Source organism: Suricata suricatta, chromosome 7 (genome assembly GCF_006229205.1).
Source record: "Suricata suricatta isolate VVHF042 chromosome 7, meerkat_22Aug2017_6uvM2_HiC, whole genome shotgun sequence".
NCBI lineage: Eukaryota > Metazoa > Chordata > Mammalia > Carnivora > Herpestidae > Suricata > Suricata suricatta.
This window is the reverse complement of record NC_043706.1, coordinates 50,738,859-50,761,501: the sequence shown is the minus strand read 5'-3', so window position 1 is coordinate 50,761,501 and position 22,643 is coordinate 50,738,859. Positions and strand designations below refer to the sequence as shown.

General features: G+C 36.7%; 1 protein-coding gene across 1 annotated transcript in view; it reads right to left on the bottom strand.

Annotated features, from left to right (window-relative positions):
- HCRTR2 (hypocretin receptor 2) overlaps window positions 1–13,784 on the bottom strand; it is a 101,592-nt gene extending 87,808 nt beyond the window's left edge. The window contains exon 1 of the mRNA XM_029945120.1: window positions 13,404–13,784. Within this exon, the coding sequence (XP_029800980.1) occupies window positions 13,404–13,626 (223 nt within the window). The 5' untranslated portion in view covers window positions 13,627–13,784. The remainder of the gene's footprint in view (window positions 1–13,403) is intronic.
- Between the last annotated feature and the right edge of the window lie 8,859 nt (window positions 13,785–22,643).

The window sequence follows — 22,643 nt, the reverse complement described above, 5'->3', positions numbered from 1 at the left end:
ACATTGCTTGCATAGCACAAAGAGAAACATCACTCAGAGTAGTGAACTGATTGTGAATGGCATGTGCGGGAGAAAGTCCAGCTTCCTACTGAACAGCCATATATGAATACTCCTCTAACAATTCAAACTCAAACCTGCCTTGGCCAAATCATCACGACCCCGCTACTAATGACACTTTTTCTTTCTACATGTTCTAGGTTAAGAAGAAGACAAATAAGACAGTCACTGTACTTTCTTTTAATGTTTATTTAGTTTTGAGAGAGAGGGAGAGAGACTGCGTATGAGTGGGAGAGGGGCAGATAGAGAGGGAGACACAGAATCCAAAGCAGTCCCCAGGCTATAAGCTGTCATTAGAGAGCACAATGTGGGGCTTGAACCCATAAACTGAGATCATGACCTGAGCGGAATTCAGACACTTAACTGACTGAGTTACCCAGGCACCCCAATCACTGTACTTTCTTTAACTAAAAACTTCCATTAATCAGAAGATTCTTTTTAGTTCCTATCAACCTCTGCATCTGATGAGTTGCTAATTTCTGTCTCCAGAATGTCTTTCATATTTGTTTCCTTTTTCCCCATATTTGATTCTACTGCCTTGGTTTTACCCTCATAATCACTTTCCTGATAAGTCTCAAAAGACTTCTCTATCTTCCCAGAATCTGGTCTCTCATAGCTTCAACCCAGTCTTACCATTGCCCAGGTTAGTTTTCCTTCAGGAAGCTGTGACATATTCGAACTCATTTTCAAATCACTTTGGTGCTTTCAAACTTTTAAAATCTAATCCTGGATGATACAACACTGCAGGTAAGTAAGACTGTGGCAGATACCCACCAAAAAGACCATGTGAGTAATGTAAAGCATCAAAGGAGATGACTTAAAGTCTCTATTTTTTGAAACCACCCAGAAAAGGTCATGAAACTTTGTGTTTTAATGGAATTCCTTGCATAATATTTCATCACAGCTATTTATATATCTGCAAGCAATCATAAATTTATTCTTCCTACTTCAACAACTTAGGTGTATTTTCTTTTCACCCTTTAAAACTTTCTAAAATTGTATTCTCATGTCAAAAACACCCCAAATGCTACCTCCTCAGTGAAGGTGTACCTCGTATCCCAAGTCAGATCCAACTTTTATGTTTCTGTGTTCTAACATTTAACATATGCCTCTTCAATAACACTCATATTATAGTCTATTGCTTACATGTTAGTCTCTCCTACAAGATTAGGAATTCCTTGTAGGTAAGGACCATGCCTCATTCACTTCTGTATTTCCTCCACAGAATGTAATAGAACAGATTACACATTGTGGATGTTCAATAAATATTTGCTGAATGAAATAAGAAAAGGAAATAGCTTCAAATTAGATAAGCCTTAGAAAACCAGTGTGTGGCTCAGGCTGCTTTATTTTTTGGTGTATGTACCTTTTGCAGCTACAGTTGGACTGAGACCACTGATTTTCTATATTGCTTTTACCTCTATTTGGATCATAAAGACGAATGTGCATGACTTCAAACTAACAGTCTGTAGATACTGCCATTGTTGCTGATGGTGACTCAGCACTCAGATAGGCTAAATGAACTCCTGTTTACCAGGAGAGAAAAATCTATGCCAAGCTTGACTTGCTATTGCTCTTTTTCCCCTGTAGTCTTTACAACCAAATACTGACAATGAATTATAGATCACTAAGGCAGTGGGGATTAGACAATGAAGCTTTGGTTGACTTTGCAAAATAATGTACATGAGAATTTTCATTTTCTTTATACTATGCACATATTTTTCAACTTGGTATACATACTAGCATAGCTGTGCTATCAAAGGAGAAATAGAAATGAAGAACAGATTTGTATTTACCTGCTGTTCAGAAATGGTTAAGCCTAGTGATAATACATAAAGCTATTCAAACAACTAACATGAAAGCAGCTCTCTAATACTAAATTTCAGTATCTGGAAAAAGGAGCAAATAATAACCCTATCACACAGGTTGTTGTAGGATTAACTAAGAGAATGAATATCAAATACTTTTGTTGAAGAGTTACATAACTAGGGCACTATAACAATTCCAAAAAGCCTAAAATGTAAATTCTACTGTAATTCACTACATTCATGAGAAATATTAATAAAAATCAGTTCAGAAGGTCAAGGGTCTTCTAGAATTAGCAATATCTCCCAACTCTGGGCATGACGGAACTTCAGTCTTTTGAAATGTAAAATTTGATGGATATTTCAGGAAACTGAAGACTGAAGTTAGTCAAAAGGGTTTATTGTTGCCCTTATTCCTCATTAAATGAAATATCTAGAACTATCCAGCTATTCCCAACTTTATTCTTGCACTCCACCTGAAACTAGAAATTATTTTTTCAATAGTCTGTACAGGCTAGTGTACCAGAACTGGCATAAATTGGTAGCAATGAAGAAAATGACAAAGGATTCCTAAACCTGAGACTTTATGGGCATTTCCAAAGCACCCTGGACTCAGAGGGGGATATGCTTAGGCCTTTTAATTGCAGAACATATGGAATCAAGGTAACATTCAGTCACAGCTCTCTTACTTCATCTGGGGCACAAATGGTCAAATGTTTCCTTAGACTTTCATTAAATACAAAAACAACTAAAAATTACTTTGAAACAAACCAGCTTAGTAAGGATTTTGTATATTACATGTTCTCTTTATTGCTGAAATATAGCATGTTATTTGGAAGGATCCTGGTACAACTACCTTGAGGAAAAAATGAACAAACCTGCCACAGTTTGTAAATCTCATTTGCTTTGCATGGGAAGAGCAAAATAGTTTCATGATAATATCAAGATGATCTCAGTGGTAGAGAAAAATTTTATCATTGGTCTCTCAAAATCATTACTTTCATAATGATATAATATTTAGTTTAATGTGTATGCTCAAGATATTTGAAAACTCAAATTATTAAGGTTTTTAGTTTTAATATTTACATATAAAAGAAATTTAAAGCCTGTAATGTTTAATTTACAAAGTATATACACACTTATATCTAAAGTATTTCCCCTGGTAGAAATCTAATACTTTAGCTTAGAAGCTGAAAATTGTATGCTTGGCACTGTTCTAGAAACTGAGGATGTACCTGCAAAAGAAAAATAAAGAAACCACTCTCATAGAACTCACATGTTACTTGAGGGAGACAATTGAAAAGTTGACAAACCAACAATATAATTTCAAGTAGTAGTAAGTTCTATGACAAAAATAAAAGGGAACAGTATCATTATACATGAAGAGGAATTCAGAGTGATCCAGAATGGGTTTTCTTAGAGCCTTCTCTGAAGATGTGACAGGTGAACTGAGTAGGAGCCAGCTGTGAGAGAGTCACAGGGAGTTGGAAATTGTGAAGACTCTAAAGCAAGAATACACTGAATCAGTTCAAGGAAAAGAAATTATGCTACAATGATCAATGACCCAAGGGATACGCCTACTTACATGAATGTTCATTCAAGGATTTACTCATCTCTGTGTATTTATTCTTGTTGCTTCCCTAAAAGCTAGTTCAATTACTCAGGGGATTGTTGAAAATATCTCTTAACTTTGTCACAGTCAAGGCTTTATCAGAGTTTTTAGAATTTTTCAAGTTTCAAAGGTAGCTTCTGAATCTTGTGTGAAAAAACTAGCATGTATTGAAATCATATTAGTCATATAATGCAAATACCTGTGTGTGTGTGTGTATACAAGTGTTTTTATTTTTGATTTATGTGTTTTTATTTTTATATATTTTTAAGTTCTTAAATTCTTATTTTTCCCTTTTCCACTGAGATAGTTTTGCTTCCTGTCAGTGACCAGTTGCAAAGTTCATTACATCTGGGGGGAAAAAACACATAGATTTATACACTAGTAATCTTATTGACTTTCAGGAATCTATGAGTCACCATCACCATCTCTGATGACTTCAAAGAACAAGGTCTTTCTAGGCTTTCCTAGGTCTAAAATGTAAATCAAGCCCAAGTACATAAATGTTCCAATGCCTTTTTTCCTGTACCAGCTGGTAAAATTTGTTAATGCATTTTTTTTGAGCTTTCTAAGACTGGGAAACTTTTATAGTAAGTATTTTCATTGGAGAGACTGGATTTTAGCTATTCTTTTATAACCAAAAGTTGACTTAGTTACATCCAGTGACAAAACACTGTTTCATAAGCACTTAACCATATCTCTCTACTTCTGCTTCTAAAAGATTAGCACAATCTGCACATTTTTAAGAAAGACAAATTGGCTTCAAAATGATATTTATGAGGAATATGGTTCTCTACCAAAGTGGATGACTCATTAAATTCATTCTAAATTGACAAAATAAATTATTATAGACAATGGCTTTCTGACCCCATTTCTAGCAATATAGTGATAAAATCAAAGCCCCACATGGTTTGTAAACCATGTGCTTTATAAATACATCTTATAGCCACTGAGGAGGAATAAAAACATTGAAAATCTCAGAAAGGAGATTATAATTTATAATCACTGCTGTATTCCCATTGTGAGCTAGGAAGAGCAAATACAAGGTTTTAAACTAACCACAGTTTTAGAAATTTTGAAGTGTTACCATGTCAGCTTGTGGAGAAATATTCCCTGTAATTTCCTAAGGGCTGTCCTGGGGTCAGTATATTATCATCTTTGATTATTTGAATGACAAAAATGCCCATTTAAGATAAAATTTCAAATGATCATATTCAGAAAGATGCAACTAATTTGGAGTAAAAATTGGAGGCTTTAGGTGGAAAATATAAAAAACTTTCATTAGATTCTCAATATTTTTATCTTTTGACCTCAGTGTGAGGTCAAAACATGATTGAAAGACCAAAAAGATGGACAGGTAGGAGTAAAGCAACCTATCAAAATCTCAAAACTAAGTTGCTACCAAAATTATTTTGGTGAAAAACTACACAGAATATTGGGAAATGCTAATAGAGCTATGGAATATAAGAGTCATAAAGTACAAAAAAATCATAAGTACATATTTCAGGAAGATGTGAGAATTATTTTAAAGAGAAATTGCTTCTCAAATTGAAATATTCTACAAAGCAAACATAGCAACAGTTGCTATATTTTAGTCTTCTTCCTTTTCCCTTCCTTAATTTGTTTCTTCTTCATTTCTCACTTTCTCCTTTTCTCTTTTCCTTTTTGATGCAACATAAAAGCAAGAAATTTGAGTAATAGAGAGAGAATGGGAATGCAAGAGAGAAGCTGTAACATTTTGGAATGGGATATTGAAAGTGACATTTCTAGCCTCTTAGAAGTAATTATCTAGAAAGTATTGATTATGTCATTTATTATCAATTTTTTGTTTTCATTAAAGTAAGCTTGATTAAATGAGCCCCAAAGAAAACACAAATCCCAGTGTGAAAACCTTCACAAATATTTCTCCCTTTGGTTTTATTCTTTACATTATCCATACAATACTCTCATGAAAAATACAAACTAATGATGGTGCTCTCCTTAAATCTTCAAAGGGCTCCCTCTAAACTGCAGTGTCAAAGGATGGTGCACAGGCCTTTCTTTCCTATCCCAATCCTCATCAACTGTTCCAGCTTCATCCCTAGACTTTCCTCTTCTGCACATAAACTGGAGTTATTCAGTTGCTTAGCATTCTCTTCATAGCCCATGCTATTTCATGCCTCTTTGATTTCGCTCGTGTTGTTTCCTCTGCTTAGAACATCCTTACCCAATTTTCCTCACCTGTGCAACTTGAATTCATGCATTAATACTCAGCGTGGGAGTCATCGCCTCCTGAATCTTTCTCTAATCCCCCAAATGGAACTAAGTGTCTTCGTGTATGCTTCCAATACATCCTGTAACCCATCTATCAAGCACTTGCCACATTATATTGAAATTGTTAATATGTCTGTCTCAACTGAAGTGGTTTCTTCATTTCTATTATCTTTGTACCCTAGATTCTTAGCACAGTAATTGGCACAAAGTCTCCCAATATTATGTTATTTCCATTGGCAGAGATCCAAAATGTGAAACAGATATATCTATCAGCTTCTCTTAGGCTTATGCCATTAGATATTTTATTCCTCTAACTTTCCTTATTCTCAGCTTATGAATGTAAAAAATATTTTAAACCACTGCATGGTTTCTGGAACAGAGACAGTGTTCCCTTATACCTTCCAGTCCTGCTTGGAGTTAGGTTGACAAAATGTGATTGGTTTTGGCCAAATGATCATTGGCATAACTAACATGTGTTGGTATTTGGCAAAGGTAGTTTAGAGCCAGTGTATTTTTCCAGATTACTCTTCTCCTACCAGGAGGGTGCTTGATACTTTATAGGCTGCCTAATAACTCATACCTGAATTAAAATATTTAAAACATGATAATTTTATTATCTCACAGCTTCTAAAGGGTCTATGAGGAGTTTAGTGAGATCTGTCTCAGAGTATGTCATTAAGTTTCAGTCAAGCTAGGGGGGTGGGGGAGGATGCTATTAGGTTATCTCAGACTCTGGCTCAAGGATTTGTCTCCAAGATCATACATGTGGTTGTTACCAGAGCATATTTCCTATGTGGTTTTTGGATGGATATTTTAATTTCTCACCATGTGGATTGCCTATAACAAGGCAGCTAAATTTCTTCAGGGCAAGATATCCAAGAATGAGAGACAGAGAGCAGGAAATCATGGCAGAAGCTGCAAACCTTTTATAATGTAATCTTGAAACTGGTATACTATTACTTCTGCTGTTGTCTTTGGCCACCCAGATCTATTCTGGCACAATGTCAAAGGAAGCTACAAGGGTTGTAGTTGATCAGTTGATGGGGAAAACACTGGGAACCATTTTAGAGGCTGGTCACAACAGAGGCCACATGTTGAGGTGGTACCTGACACATGAAGGACCCCTCAACCAGGAGTCATTGTATGAAACAGTCTCTCCTATCCATATTAAATGTTTAATAAACAATAAATAAACTTGTGTGCCATTAAGCCAATGAAAATTCAGGGTTATTTGCTACTATGGCATAGCCTAGCTATTCCAGCCAATAAAGCTCTTCCTGTACCTGTGACTATTGAAAGGGACTGTGATGATTGAAAGGACTTCAAATATTCTAAGATTTATAAAAGTAAATTTTTATTTAAATCAAATCACTGGAATTCTTTCCTTTCTCTCTTTTGTGCCAGGATCATGAATTTGGTTAATCTGTACTCAGAAAACTGATAAAATCAGGTATCAAACATATCATAGCTGAAGGCCAGACAAAGGTAGTTAGCATCCTTTATCCTGGGCTCTTGGAATCCAATACTGGCAAGCTTTTCCCAAGCTGACACATAATCCCTTGATATTTCCATGTACTCAAACTTTTCCTTCAAAGTAATTTTAACTTGATCCACTAAATAAGATCTACCTCATAATACTGTTGTGGAAATGAAAGGAGACAATACAAATGTGCCAATGTCTTCTGAAGAGTAAAATACTATACAATTAATAAACATTATTCATATGTATTATATGTTGAAAGAAAATTATTGGAAAAAACTCAGGGATAATAATTTCAAAATATTAAGTACATGTCTGTTGGAAAAAACAATGCTATTTAAAATATAAATCCTATATCCATTTACCTCATTAAAAGATAAATCTCATTGAGAACAAAAGTAAAATGAATAAATTCAGTCCAAAGAGTCAGCAATTCAACACTGGTCATATATGTCATGTATCTCATCCAATAGCATCTCAAAGTGTTCCATTGTCTGTGTTTAAAGGTCATTTCATGTCTGGTGTGAAGGGCAGTAATTTTTCGACATATATAATACCATTATGCTCCAGGAACACCATTATTTGACATAAAGATTGACCTACTCAGTCAAATCAATAGAAACATAAGATTTTTTTTTAAGTTAACAGTTATTATACCAGAAAAAGAAAAAGTAAAATACATGCATAGGTTTGAAAACCAAAAAAAAGAAAGAAAAAAGATTTTTAGAATATTTGACATATTAAATGTTTAGGTCTCAGTCTTAGGTTGTGTCTAAAGACAGCACATTCAATAACAAAATAATCCTTGGCCACAACTATCTAACATTTATCCAATGAGTCACCCTCCCCCTCCACACACACACCCTGAAAGGGGCAAAAGCATTTTTGGCAGCACCTATTTTACCTTGAAATCTTCTTCTGTAAAGTAACCCTAGCCTGACCTTGATTAGCTTATCACATGAGCTCATCCCCATAGCTGAAGATCTGTAGTCTACCAGAGATATAGCATGGCAACATGCCAGAACAACTCTGTAAATCGTCTAGAGGGCACATCAAAGCATCATTTCCTCTCTTTTTTGTCTGTGTTTCTGAGTCAGGATTAGAAGGAAGGGAGACAGGATGAAGTAATGGAAAACCTGTGGGCCATGGGACCTGCTCAAACCATATTTGAAACTCAGTGCTGCCACTTATTGTCTGTCCAAATTTTGGAACAAGTTAAAATAGCTTTTGAATTTCATTTTACCCATTTGTAAAGCAAAGCCATTACTCTCCTTATAAGTTTGTTATGAGGCATCAATAAAATACATATATTCATTGTGGAACTTAGTATCCAGGATTTGGCATATAGTACTCAATAAATATTCTTCATTTTCCTTTGCATTGAGAAAGGAACTAGAGATGAATCCTCAGCTTGCCCCATCACAGGTCACTGGCTGACTCCTATTAGTGAGCCAGTACTTAACAGAACCTGTGTCCCTATGGGAGCAGACTACGTCACAATGCTCTAGGAAGAAAGATGGCAAAATCTTCTTTCACCTGTAAGATAACACCAGCAGTGGATACTCTGGGAGTCTGAGTGTGGAGGCATCTGTTAAATTCATATTCAGATAAGCATATTTTTGATGTTCTGTAATGAAAACCACACAAATTTAAAGCTCAATGGTTATAGACATCATTCATGACTTCTATCAGGTCTTGGAAGAAATGAGTAATGTATTATCTCTAACCTCTTTCTGTCTCCTGTGAAAGAAAGGGTGGGTTTAGAAATACCCATGAATGTGAACTGGACATTAGGAGAAGCAAGAAAGAAATGTGTAGTAGACTTAAGAGCAGTGGGAACTTGTAACTCTGCCAGTTCCATATCTGGGACATATGATTAACTCTATAAGAAGCAACCCTTTACAGATATTTCTCCATCTCAGCCACACAATTTAGCTTAACTGTTACTGGGTAAATTTCTTAATATAGGCACTGTGCTTCAACTGAGTTAAATCAACAAATTACCTCTGCGTGTGTGTGTGTATGTGTGTGTGTGCATGCACGCACACGCTCGTGTGCACACATGCTATATAAAACATTAATAGACCAAACAACAGCCCAACAACAACCCATAACTCAGTAAATGGGACCAATGCAGGCAATTTAAACTAAAAGAAAAAAAATTTTCATGATAGTTAGCAATGTCTTTCACTGAGTAGTGAGAAGGCAAAGTTAAGTAGTTAGTATGAGGGCACTAAACACCTGTTAGTGGGTCAGTGGGTGGAGCTGGTAAGGAAAAGGAGAACAACATGTGCCAACTCCATTTTACTAATAGCTTTTAGGAACCTCTAAAATGATAAAAAGGCTAGAACAGAGAGAACAGAGGTCATAAAGAGCTACAGAGCTACAGATTGACTGTGTAGGCAGAAGATGGCTGCAAACTACATCAAGGGGAGATTTCAATAGTGGGAATGAAGAGACAGAAATTGGCATTTAGTGTCTACTATATATACACATATGTATGCATATATACTCCTGTACATATTATATTCTCAAAAGAATTCTACAAGGCAGGCATTATAAACCTTAATTTTTAGTTAAAAGAAAAGAGACTTAGAGAGTTCAATACCTTGCTAATGATCACACAAGAAGCAAGAAGCACAGTTGAACTGAACAGCAAGAGGGAAGATAGAAGCATTCCAGGTGAAAAATCATGCTATCTTTGAATGCAGAAGTAAGGGAGGCAGAGATTCACTCATTTCCTCCAGATGTTTAATGTTTGAATTGACCAGAAACCATCACTCCATGCATTTTCAACTCAAGGGAAAAGAAAGTATAACATCAAATATATTACTTTTAGTGTCCCCAAAAGCCCTCCCCTCAATGCACACTAATTTTAAAAACATTGCTTAAAATGTACTGGTCAAATAATTGAATGCATCTACTTGGCTATAATACAAGACATACTTAGGATAGGTTATATATGGCATAATTTTGAAGATACTGGAAAAACACTGCTTCCAAAAAGAACTCTGTCCTATCTTTCTTCCTATGACCTAAAATTCTATAAGTAGACATGCATATGCCTTTTATTAGAATGCATATACTCAAAAATTTAATGTAGAGTAACTTTTGTCTTAGTTTGAATGACTTGTGTTGCAGTTGTTTTTTCCCCCCCTAAAAACTGCTTTCCATCATTGGGAAGAAATATCTAATACATGTGGGAGAAGGTACGCAATGAAAGAGTTAGGCTGTGAAGAGAATAAAAAAATGTAGATAAGATCAAGAATTTGTGATTCTGCTCAGGGCATATCCTGTTACATCACTTCACAAAATGACAGTGTGGGGGAAATAACTTCTAACGATCACATTATATTTGTAAGTTCAACAAGGTTGAGATTTTCCAAGTAGTCAGTTACATAAAAGTGCAAATGGTGAATGGACCCAAAGGGTCAGAGATTACATCTGCTGCCTACACTGGGCTCTTTCACCTTCATGCCTAATGTTGCCTCTTTATCCTCCATGAATAATGTGATTCCTTGTCCTGCCACTCTATGCATAAAATTACTTATACTAAAGGGGCAAAAAAAGCAATTCTCAATCTAATCCATTTTGCAAATTTGACAGTGACATTAAAGAGCAGGAAGTTGTCTGTGAGTAATGACACTGATCATTTGTTTAAATGTCAAACTTAAACTTCATCAACTTTCAGGGAATATGTCAGTAAAGAATGGGTTTCCGTTCATCCAGAGAGGATTTTAGTGTCATTTGGTCCTGAAGAAAATAGCTGTTAGTACCTTCAGAGCATAATGCTTTGAGTAAATTTTTCTTTTTAAGCTGAATGAAATTGGCCATTTCAGCACTTGGTGCTGTGGACAGTGCTCTCTTCTTTGTATTATGAAACATGTAGCCTTACTGTAGAGGTGTTTCCTTTTTTAAACTAAAACACTTTCCAGGCTAACAAACCTATATCCCTACACTATGCAGTTAGAATATGGATACTATGCATCAAGATCCTGTGTAAGGCCAGAATGAAGTGAAAGCAAAGGGAAACAAGTTTTATCACAAAGATTAAGTGGGAAATAAATATTAGGGAAGGGAAATAGTTATGATTTGCATTTATTCCTTCAAAACAGGTCAAATTTTTATTGCAACGCAATAAAATTCATCTCTGGATAGGATTTTGCTTAAGACAATGACAGAGCCATTAACCCTTCATGTTAATTTATTAGCAGTGGACCTAGATGCAAGAGAGAGCAGGAAGTACATTTAATCGGATTGCAGATGACAAGGAGCAAAGAATTCATTCTCTCTATGCTTTCTAGCTCTAGAGTGGAATATCAATGGAGAATTCTGGACCTGAGGTCAGAAGAAATGGAGTTGAATCTGAATCATGTTCTTTAATAAGCCATTTCATTTCTCCAAGTCTTGTTTCTTCTGTCAAATGTGGGTTACTTTGAGGTTTAAGTAAGGGTGTATGCAGAGGTCTGGCATACTGGTAGGTACTCAATGGATGTTCAGTTTAGATTATTTACTTCTCATTAAGTGCTGGCATAATACAGTGATAGGTTTCTATGCTAGTGGCCATGTGTTTTAATAGCTGTAAACTCTAAGAATGGATGCCAAGAAGGGAACAAAAAGGATCATTATTAACAGATTATGCTTATAGCAAAGTACCGTACGTATGTGTATTTTCACTTTCATCTACCTTATGTACATCGCCCAAAGATTCCCTTTTTGTCTACCTTCAAAAATATCAACAAAAGGAAAGTATCCTGAAAATAATATAGCAAGCATTAAACAACAACAACAACAACAACAACAAAGTTTTCAGAGGATTCTTATCTGTCTTCAAAAATAATATTTCACCAACTCTCTACAGAATGCTTCTCAGTTACATACTTAGCAACTACTCTGCCTGATGAATTGATAAAAGACTACTCTGAATGCTTCCTACCCAGACTGACACACTTGGGGGAGAGAAGGTAAAAATCAGATTAATGCCGAAAACCTGATAAGTTCCTTAGCATCCTCCCTTGCAGCTACAAATTCTTTGCTTTAGACTTCAAAACCACTCAGCCTATCTCATTTCACCCATCTTCTTCCCTTTTTATAACTGAAAATCAGGAGCATCTATCTTGAAGCCTCTCCCATCTGCTCCTGTCATTTTCAACAGAGATTGCCTCCACACTGCCCTCTGCATTCGAAACGCCTCCCACTCTCCATTCATCAAGGTACATGCTCCTTCCATTCACAATTCATGTTAAGTCCTCCCTCCCTTCCAAAGCTCCTTTTCTTTAAGTGGATTCCCCAGCTGCCCTAGTAAACTCCACCATCAGTCTCATACCCCACTGCACCCCCTCCCCAACATTCAGAAATTATGCCAAGGTGGGAAATGGACGAGGAAATCTATGTTTGCATACGAACCCAGACAGGAACAAATAGAGCTTAGCATTAAGCTCACCATCTCCTCTTGGGGGGGGGGGGGATTACAATATCTTCCCAAGCCTGGCAACAAGCATGTTCTGGGACAAAAATACTGGTTGAGTGGATGAATGAATGAATGGATAGCTCGATGAATGGTTGCGACCTCTTTGGTACTTTTCTCAGATGCCCCTCCTTCTTGCTTGCTCCTGGCATGGTTTCTGTTTAATTCAGCTTCAGTGCGTGAGTGCATCTCTGTGCTTTGCCTCTGTCTCTACTCGCTGCCCTTTCATTACCACCTCTAGACAGAGCCTAAACCTCCTCGCCAAAGGGCACTCTACCTAGCTCACAAATGCTTTTTGACTCCAATGGCCAAAGAGAGCTTGCTCCTCAGGAGCACAGCTTTGCATTTTGCCAGCTTTACCTCTCTGGAAAGCCCCCCCTCCCCAAACACCCGGCTATGTTACACAAAAGGATGACAAATTCCCCCATACTCAACAAAATCCACCTGAGACCCTGTCGCTGCCCCCTCTCTTGGCGTTTGTAACCGAGGTGATTGCAAAAGAAACGCGCTTCCCTCCTTCTCCCTGCAGATGCAAAAAGGAATTACCACTCTAGGGCTGGGTCCTGGTTCTAAAATCAGAAAAACTTTTTTTTTTTTAATAGAAAACCCCACCCTGAGAGCAGCGACCTCTTTGTTTGCATCCCAAGGGGAGGGAGGGGTCTTCTGAGCCTTTGCAGCCAGAGTGGAGGGGACGTGACAGCCCTCTGGAGGGCTGCCCTGGACGACACTCACCCAGGACGTTCCCAATGAGAGCCACCACGAACACGATGATGTACCCGGCGATCAGGACCCACTCATATTCTTTCGGATGTAGGTATTCCCTCCACAGGTACCGCAGGAATTCCTCGTCGTCATAGTCTGTGGGGTTTAAAAAGGGCTCTTGAGTTTCATTCAGCTCCGAAGCAGATGACCAGTTGCGACAAGGGGGGGAGTCCTCCAGTCTGGTACCGGACATCACGGGCTCGAGTCCGGTTCCGCTCAGTGCCGCAAGCCGCTCTTCCCCTGCCCCATGAGCGCTGCGATGTGCGCTGGGAAAGGCGGCGCGGAGCCGCGACCAGGGGCTCCGAGCAGAAAATGACGTGAAAAGTTCCCGAGCCAATGCCTCCGGAGTCTTGTGCCCGGCAACTTCTGCGGCGGCTTCGCTCCCGGTCTTTGCAGACGACGTTGAAGAGAGGCGGCCGGGGAACTAGGGACCGGGCACGGGAGGCTGCAGCAATGACACCGGGAGGAGAAAGCTACCTCTGGCTCGGCTCAGGCTCAATTACTCCTCATTCCAGCACGGAGTCCGCAGCCCACAGCCTCCTCCGCCCGCGCAGAGGGAGAGCTGAACGCAGGGGTGGGGTGGGGGGGGTGGAGGGGAGTCATGAAAATTATTTTAGCCTCTTTCTCCCGCTTTTCTACTTTTCTCCTTCATTTCTCACGTGCAGTTCCCATCACCCATACACAAACATGTGTACGTCTATGGACATGGCAATCGTGTCAACACTTGGTTAATACAGGATTTGTTGATTCCTTTTTATTTTTAATGTAAACATAAAAGTAATGAGGAGAGGCCACTGGATTCCTAGAGCAGGAGCATGCACAAGTCATTTCAGGCAAACACTGTAAGGTTTGTTCGGTTTTGCCGACTTAGCACTTGCTGAATCTTAAGGATAGCACCTCCTCTCCCCCTTCTCCAAACTGGGGAATGAGACCATTTTTTGAATTGAAGGATAGACCTGAGCTGGAATTGCACTTGCACTTCCAAGTGTCATAGGAAATACAGAAGCAATTCCTTGAAGGACACTAGGGTCATAAATGTGCTCCTCGTTAATGTTGTCAAGCAAAGGAGACATCTACATATCAAACAGGATGAGACAAGGTTCTTAGCAGGATGTAAGGATGTGTTGGTGTTCACGGAAGTGCTCTCTGGTGAACACCACACGGCACTGGTCTTTCTCCTTACTGACTTGGACTGATGTCACCTGCCGTTCTCTAATGAAATTGATTTTGTCTCTAAGAATAGTATTTTGGGATTTGCCATAGTATGAGTTCAGGATCCTTTCCTTCTCAATAACCATGACAGGAGTATTACATTTGATCATAATTTGGTACCTGGGAAGGACCTCAGACATCATGTAGCCTGAACTTTGGCAGGCTGTTAGAAAGCCTTCTCATAACTTTGCAGATGTTCTCCCCACCTACTTTGGATGCACCACCTCAATTTCCGACTTCTACCGATGACTTTTAAGGTTTGGAGAACTGTTCTTTACATTAAAATAATATTTTAAACCAACATATAGCTCTCTTCATCTTTTACTCTCAATTCCTAGTTTGCATCTTGGAGCTAAACAGAATAAATCTCCCATGTGATAATCCTTCACATACCTAAAATAAATATCACAGCCCTGTGCCCTTTCTCCCACTTTTCCTCTAATTATTTCCACTGTTTTTCAAATGACATTACCCCACAACCTCTCCTCATTTGGTCTTCCTTTAGTTAACTGTCAATATCTTGAATAATATGGAACTAGGAGATACAGCAATTTCGTTTGAGTCTTGCTGGTACAAAATTTACATTATCATGTGGATGCAACCAATGCCTGTAACTAGTTACTTCCTTCAAATGTCACAAGACACTGCTGGTTCACATTTAGTGCAAAGTCAACCCCCCTAACCCTACCATAGACATAATTATTCACATTTGTTTTGTGCTTTACATTTGGCAAAATTCCCTCACACACATCATTCTAAAACCACTGAGGGGTGGACTGTGATTAGCCCTGTGTTATGGATGAGGAAACGGTTCCGGAGAAATTAAACAATTTGCCAAAGGTCCAGTGACTAATCTGTGGCAAGACCGTTCTGTTCTTCTGATGCCAGCTTGGGGTTTCCGTAATTCTACAGATGTCATATTTCACAAGAAATACTATTGTTCTCTTTTTCCAGTCTGCACTAGTCATTTAAGAGAAGAAAAATAAATAGGCATTTGATTTCTTTGACAAATATTTACTAAATGTTTCTCTTCTACTCTCAGTGATACAAGTTAAACAAGGTTACTGCTTTCATGCACTTTACTTTCTAGGGAAGACAGAAAGAAAACAAATCAACTAATAAATACATAAGGACAATATTAGGAAGGGATACATCTTAGGTTTTAAAACAAAATCCAGGGGAGTGATGGTGAGTGGAGAATCCCAAAGGCCATGTTCAAAACAGATGATCAAAAGGTCTGTGTGAAGAGGTGACATGTAAGTAGGGCACTCCCAAGACATATGCGGATATTAGTTTAATTTTTCTAACTTGAAGTTTAACCAGATCTTAAATGTGGATGCTATTATCCAAAGCATTAACCATTTCACAAGACCTCTTGTCATCAGTAAATTTGACAAGCTGGCCTTCTGTGGTTTCATTTAAGTTCACTGATACAAATATGTTAACTTTATCCTGTGGTATAATGTGACCCTCTGATTTATTAATGTCTGTTTTTGCCTTTCCCATGCACTATTATTTTCAAAACTGGAAAGGCTGTTGCTACTTTAGTTGCAATCTATATTCCTTAATGTCTTCAAATTTCTTGTTATGGACAATACACAAATATGGACCCAGGATGCTATTTTCTAAGTACTCAGTGTTGTGTGTGTGACACTTCAACTCACCTATACTTTAATCCACTTTTTTTAAATCTTCTACCTGCAACTAATCATCACTCTTTACTAGATGTGTAAATAAGGAGAAATGAGAATATATCTCCTTCTGGTATGTGTTTTATGTTGGGACAAGCCTAGAGTTATCTTGAAGAGTGCTCCATTTCTTTCTGTCCATAAGTTATAGGTGATTTATTTTGTATGTGATACTCCATTGCCAAACAAAATTTCCACTCAAATCTTCAAGTTATTATTTTTTGCAAGCATGTTAGAGAGGATAAATATTACAGTACTCATTTTGATGTGATATCTTTCCTTAGATCCTCTGATATCTTTTAGGACACATGAAAAGAATTTTTAGATCTGTAGATATTGTTTTCTTCAATTCAGAATCTTTCTTCTGGATGGAGAGAAAAGGAGTCAGCCCGATATTACAAGGCAGTATAGAAAGTTCCAAATTTGTCTAGTGATAACCTCTTAAGATTGTTATAAGAATTAAATGAATTAATATTTTTAGAACAGTGTCTGGTATATAGAAGAGATTTGAAAACATTTGTTTAATAAGTAATAGAACTATGTGATGTCCTGGTGTGAATATTATTTGCATTACATATCAGTTCCTCTAAGTGTTAATATATATTTTTGAAAAAGAAATGTAACTCACAATGGTCTAAGTAATTCTATTTAACTACCCAGTTTAAATTGTTTTCTGTCACTTTTAACTCTCTGACTCACCTGAAAATGTTAAAAATTTGAAAAAAAAGGAAAATAAAGTCCCAAACCAGATTTTCCGTAAATACAACTTAACTAGTTGTAGTTAAGTTGCTCAGAGATCTCAGATTACATGGGCTGTTCCAATTTTTATATTCTTATTCCTGATGCCAGACCATACTTTTTGCAGCCTTTAATAACTTCATGAATCCATTTCATTCAATATTTCTGAGTATTCCCTGTGTTCCCAGGAGTTTAGTAAGAGCTGGAGGCATAAAGATCAATAAGACATAGTCTAGCCCAATGATCATACAGCGTACCAGTGAATTAGAAGTGTTATGATTATAGAATCACTCTGTGAGTTTCTAGGGTAGAAGGATGCAGAGTGCCAGAAGAACATGAGACAACATGTAATTCAGGCTGGAGAAAACCAAAATGAATGGCTCCCCACAGGGAAAGGCACTCTTGTGCTGACTCCTTGAAGAGAAAGAGATGACTAGTTGGTTAAGACTGGGAGGTATTCAGGTCAGGGTGATGGGGTGGGCAGCATTTCGTGAACTTGGAATCAGGAGAAAATATGGAGTGCATAGACAAAAGCAAGGTGAAGTGAACAAAGTCAGGCTTTCACAACCTCTCTGGCAATGACGTGGAAAATAGATTACAGAATGATTAGACTGAGGAGAGGGAACTAGGTATGACACAGTATAAAGAACCTTTTGTCACAAGGAAAGCAGTAATTCTGGGGATTGAGAAGAGATGGGTGGTATTAAAAAAAAAAACAAAAAAAATGAGGGTTTGAATAGACATCATCTAGAAGGCAGCAATCTTGTTTCATTACTTTCTTGAAGAAGACTGACTACATGGTAAGAGTATGTTTAAAGTTTATTTCTCTGTTTTGCTGTGAAGTTTGAAGAATAAATTAAAGAAAGGAACAGAGAGGTGTCCCCCTGTTGACTTTTCAGGTTCTGAAAATTCTCTTCTGTAGGAATGAAAATGAAATCAAGTCTGAGCACTCTTGGTAATGACTGTACTGAGCTTACATGCTAAATGCATTTGTTTTGCAGGAAGTTATCTGACATCTCTAGGCTCCAAACACTACATTTTCTTATAAGAAAGCCTTGCTAAATCTTTCTGGAAAAGTCTATGAGTAGTGGAAGGGGCTAGAAATGTATATTTCAGGAAAAAAAGGAGAAAGGTACTTCTGGTAACTTGTTCCTGTTAGGTGAAACTCTTGAGTGGGTTACTGAGATGAAATAATCTAGTACCTAGAAGACTCAGACATTTCAGACATTAATAATCACAACTGCATGCTGCAAATTACTCCAAAGCATTTCTGACTTTTTTTCTTCCCATCCTTCTTTTACTTCCACCTTTATTTACTTATGTCTCATTTCAGACTAGATTCTCTCTATCCCTTCTTGCCTCCTATCCTGTATGATCAGATCTGATATGTTCCCTTCATGGTTCTTTTATTCAACAATGTATGGAAGTCATGTTCTACTCCTCTCCCATGTTGAGCACAGACAAACACTGTCCTCTTACTCAGTTTTTATCATGTGAAAAGCATAAGCAAGTAATTCAATTCAGTAAAGCAAATGCCTTTATGTACATCTAAAATCATCTGAAAGTGCAGGAAGAGACATCTTCTCTGTCAAACTGGAGTCAGTGGAGGAGGATGTTACCTAAGTTCAGAACTGAAGAATCGAGAGAGAGAGCCTCCATGGAAGGGTTGTGAGAGTTGGTAATAGAATGGAAGCAAGTAACTTGTTTATGAGACAACATGAAGAGTCAACATTTGATAAGTGCTTACATGAGGTAAGCCCTGTACCAAATACATTATATGTTTTAACTCAGTTGATATTAACAAGTCTATGAGGTTGGTCTTATTATTATCACACCAATTTTTCAAATGAAGAAAGTGAGACATGGAGAAGTTAGTTAAGTGACTTTCCCAAGGTCACACAGCTAGAAAATTGAGCAGAGTGGTCATGATCCAATTCTAGAAATATGCATTTTTTTTTTACCATTTCTTTATTTTTTTTCCCACAGTAAAGAACCAAAAATTTTTCAGTATGGCCAGATCTTTCCTTTATTAATAGTAATAATACTATAAAATTTTGATTATTAACACATTTGTAAAATTATATATAGTTCGTATATTTTAAAAATTTCACAATTATATTTATAAGCAGCATTGAAGAGCAGAATTGAAGGGAAATTGTTATACCCTTCAAGGTGATATATTTCCCAAAGCAAAGCAATATCCTTCTGTGTGCTCTTAGGTATAAATGCTATACATAATGTTTTTACTATATGCTTAAAGGCATAAATACTGTCTAATTTATTTTTTGTACCTAGAACCTAGGACTAGCATGTAGCTGTTGATGGATCACTACTTGTTGATGGACTGAACTGAATTGCAGACGAGAGTCCTTTATAAAAAAGTGACTTTTATGAAAAATTATACATTTGTCATCTTGGTTTCTATAAAACCATGGAAATTCCAGAAGACATAAGTATATTGTTGCTTGTTACTAAATCTTTAGCTTAGAAAGGATGCAATCTTTTTGTCTATCGTACGACTCTATTAAGTCACTTCTTTCAATAATGTAAAGGTTCTTTTTCCTCTTTCTAGTAGCAAATGGCTAAAAAGGAAAAATAACAGAGAGTAGAAAAAGATAGTGAGTTTCAATGCAATCCTATAGTAGAGTACAGACTACAACTTTTGGGGCGCTTGCCCAATCTAGGCACACTTCACTGAGAACTACACATTACTCTCAGCCACTCTGAAAGACGGCCTGTGAAGAAGGAGACTTAATAGAGCAAAACCTGTCTTTCCAAACATGAGTCCCTGGGCTGCATAAGAGCTTGCTATACTTTTGGGCTTGAGTTCATTGCAATACCTCTATGTTCTTTCTTGAATGTTATTTTTTTTTTCTTGAGCTCATTTGACTGGGTTTCTTGTCCTTAAAAATAACAATACTTGGCTAAAATAGTGGAAATTTACTCTGCGGTAAGCAGTGGACTTGGCATATAATCAATAAGGCACATGATCCGATTTTCTATATAAAATACATTATCCATTTTACTGTGTCACAAAATTAACTTGATTATTTTTAAAGACTTCACTTTCTTTTAGAGAGTAGTTTTAAGTTCATAGCACAACTGAACGTACAGAACTTTCCCTTAGTCCCTGCCCTCACACACACACACCCTCTTAATATCCTCCACCATAGAGGTACATTATTTACAACTGAGAAGCCTACATTGATATATCATAATCACTCAAAATCCATGGCTTACATTAGGCCTCACTCTTGGTATTATAAATTGTGTGGGTTTGGAAAATGTATAATAACATGTATCCATCATTATACTATCATATAGAGCACTGCTCTAAGTATCTTCCACGCTCTACCTATTCATCCTTCTCTATCCCCTAATTATTGAAAAGCACGGATATCCGTTAATTCAGTTTTTTTCTTCATAGTTTCATGGTTTTCAGAATGCCATATAGTCGGAATCATATACTCTGACTTTTTATTTTTATTTAGGAATATTCACTTAAGGTTCTTTATGTCTTTTTGTACCTTGATAACTTATTTTTTTTAGCACTGAAAAATATTCAATTTTCTAGATGTACCATAGTTAATTTACCTATTCACCTATTGAAGGACATCTTGGTTGCCTTTCAAGTTTGGGCAATTTTGAATAAAGTTGCTACAAACATCTGTGCACAGGTGTTTCTGTGGACATATGTTTTCAACTCCTTTGGGTTAGAGCCAAGCAGTAAAATTGATGAATCATATAGTAGGACTATGTTTAGTTTTACAAGAACCCACTAAACTCTCTTCCAGAGTGGCTATACCATTCTGTATTCCTACAAAGAATGAATGAGAGTTCCTTTGTTCCACACCTTCACCAGGATTAGGTTTTATCAGTGTTCTAGAATTTGGCCATTCTAAAAGGTGGGTAGTGGTATTTAATTATTTTAATATGTAATTCACTAATAACATATGATGTGGACCATCCTTCCATATGCTTTTATTTTTCCATCTGTGTATTTTCTTTGGTGTAGTGTCTGCTAAGGTGTCTGGGCCATTTCTTAATCAGGTTATATGTAGATTTATTTTATTTTGGTGATCCCCACTCCCTCGCCAGATTTATGTGTTTTTTTTTAATCGTATTAGTGAAGTATAGTTGACATATGATATTATATTCATTTTAGGTGTACAGCATAGTAATTTGACAGTTCTTATACATTACTCAATACTCACGACAATAAATGCAGTCATCATCTATCTTCATACATTATTACACCTTGTTGAGTTTCAGGAATTTTTTATATATTTTGGATAACTGTCCTTTATCAAATGTCTTTTGCAAATATTTTTTCCCAGTTTGTGGCTCGTCTTCTCATTCTTTTGATATTGTCTTTCACAGAGTAAAAGTAACTAATTTTAACAAAATGCAGTCAATTATTTCTTTCATGGATTATGCCTTTGGTACTATATCTAAAAGTCATAGAAATGAGCAAAGTCATCTAGATTTTCTACTATGTTATCTGCTACAAGTACAACATATCTAAATTTTAGATTTATATCTGTGATAGATCTCTGAGTTAATTTTAAGTGAAAGGTGTAAGGCCTTTTTCTAGACGTCCCCCCCCTTATTTTGGTCTTGTGTTACATTGTTCAAGCATCATTTGTTGAAGAGACTGTCTTTGCTTCAACGCTTCACCTTGGCTCCTTTGTTAAAGATCAAAGGATGTTTCTGGGCTCTCTATTTTATTCCACAATTCTATTATTTCAGCAATAGCACACTGTCTTAATGACTGTAATTCTTGAAGTCAGGTAGTGTCAGTCCTCCAACTTTGTTCTTTCATTCAATATTACATTGGCTATACTTCCCCTCTCTATATAAACTTTAGAATCAGTTTTTTAATATCCATAATATAATTTGTCATGATATTAATTGGGATTGCATTGAAAGTAGAGATCAAGTAAGCAGAAGTGGCATCTTGACAATATTGGGCTTTCCTATCCATGAACGTGGAATGTCTATTTATTTAGTTCTCTGATTCCATTTTGTAGTTTTCCTTATATAAATCTCATACATATTTTGTTATATTTATATTTATATCTAAGTATTTCAGTATTTGAGAGCTAATGTAAATGTAATTATATTTTTAATTTCAAATTTCATTTGCTCATTGTAGACATATAGGAAAGCAATCACATTTGAATATTAAACTCATATACTAAAGCTGTACTATAGTTGCTTATTAGTTCCAGGAGTCTTTTTGTTGTTGTTGATTCTTTTGTATTTTCTAGGTAGACAAAGTCATCTATGAACATTAGTGAACAATAACAGTTTATTTCTTCCTTTCCAATCTGTATACATTCTATTTCCTTACATTAGCAAGGATGTGTATTACAATGTTTAAAAAGAGAGATGAGAGGGGACATCCTTGCCTTGTATGTGACCTTAGAGAAAAAGCTTCAGGTTTCTCATCATTGAGTATGATGTTAGCTGCTAAGATTTTTTTTTTATAGACAATCTTAAACTAGTTTTTCTCTATTCCTAGTATACGGAGAGTTTTGATCATGAATGGATGTTGGATTTTATCAAATCC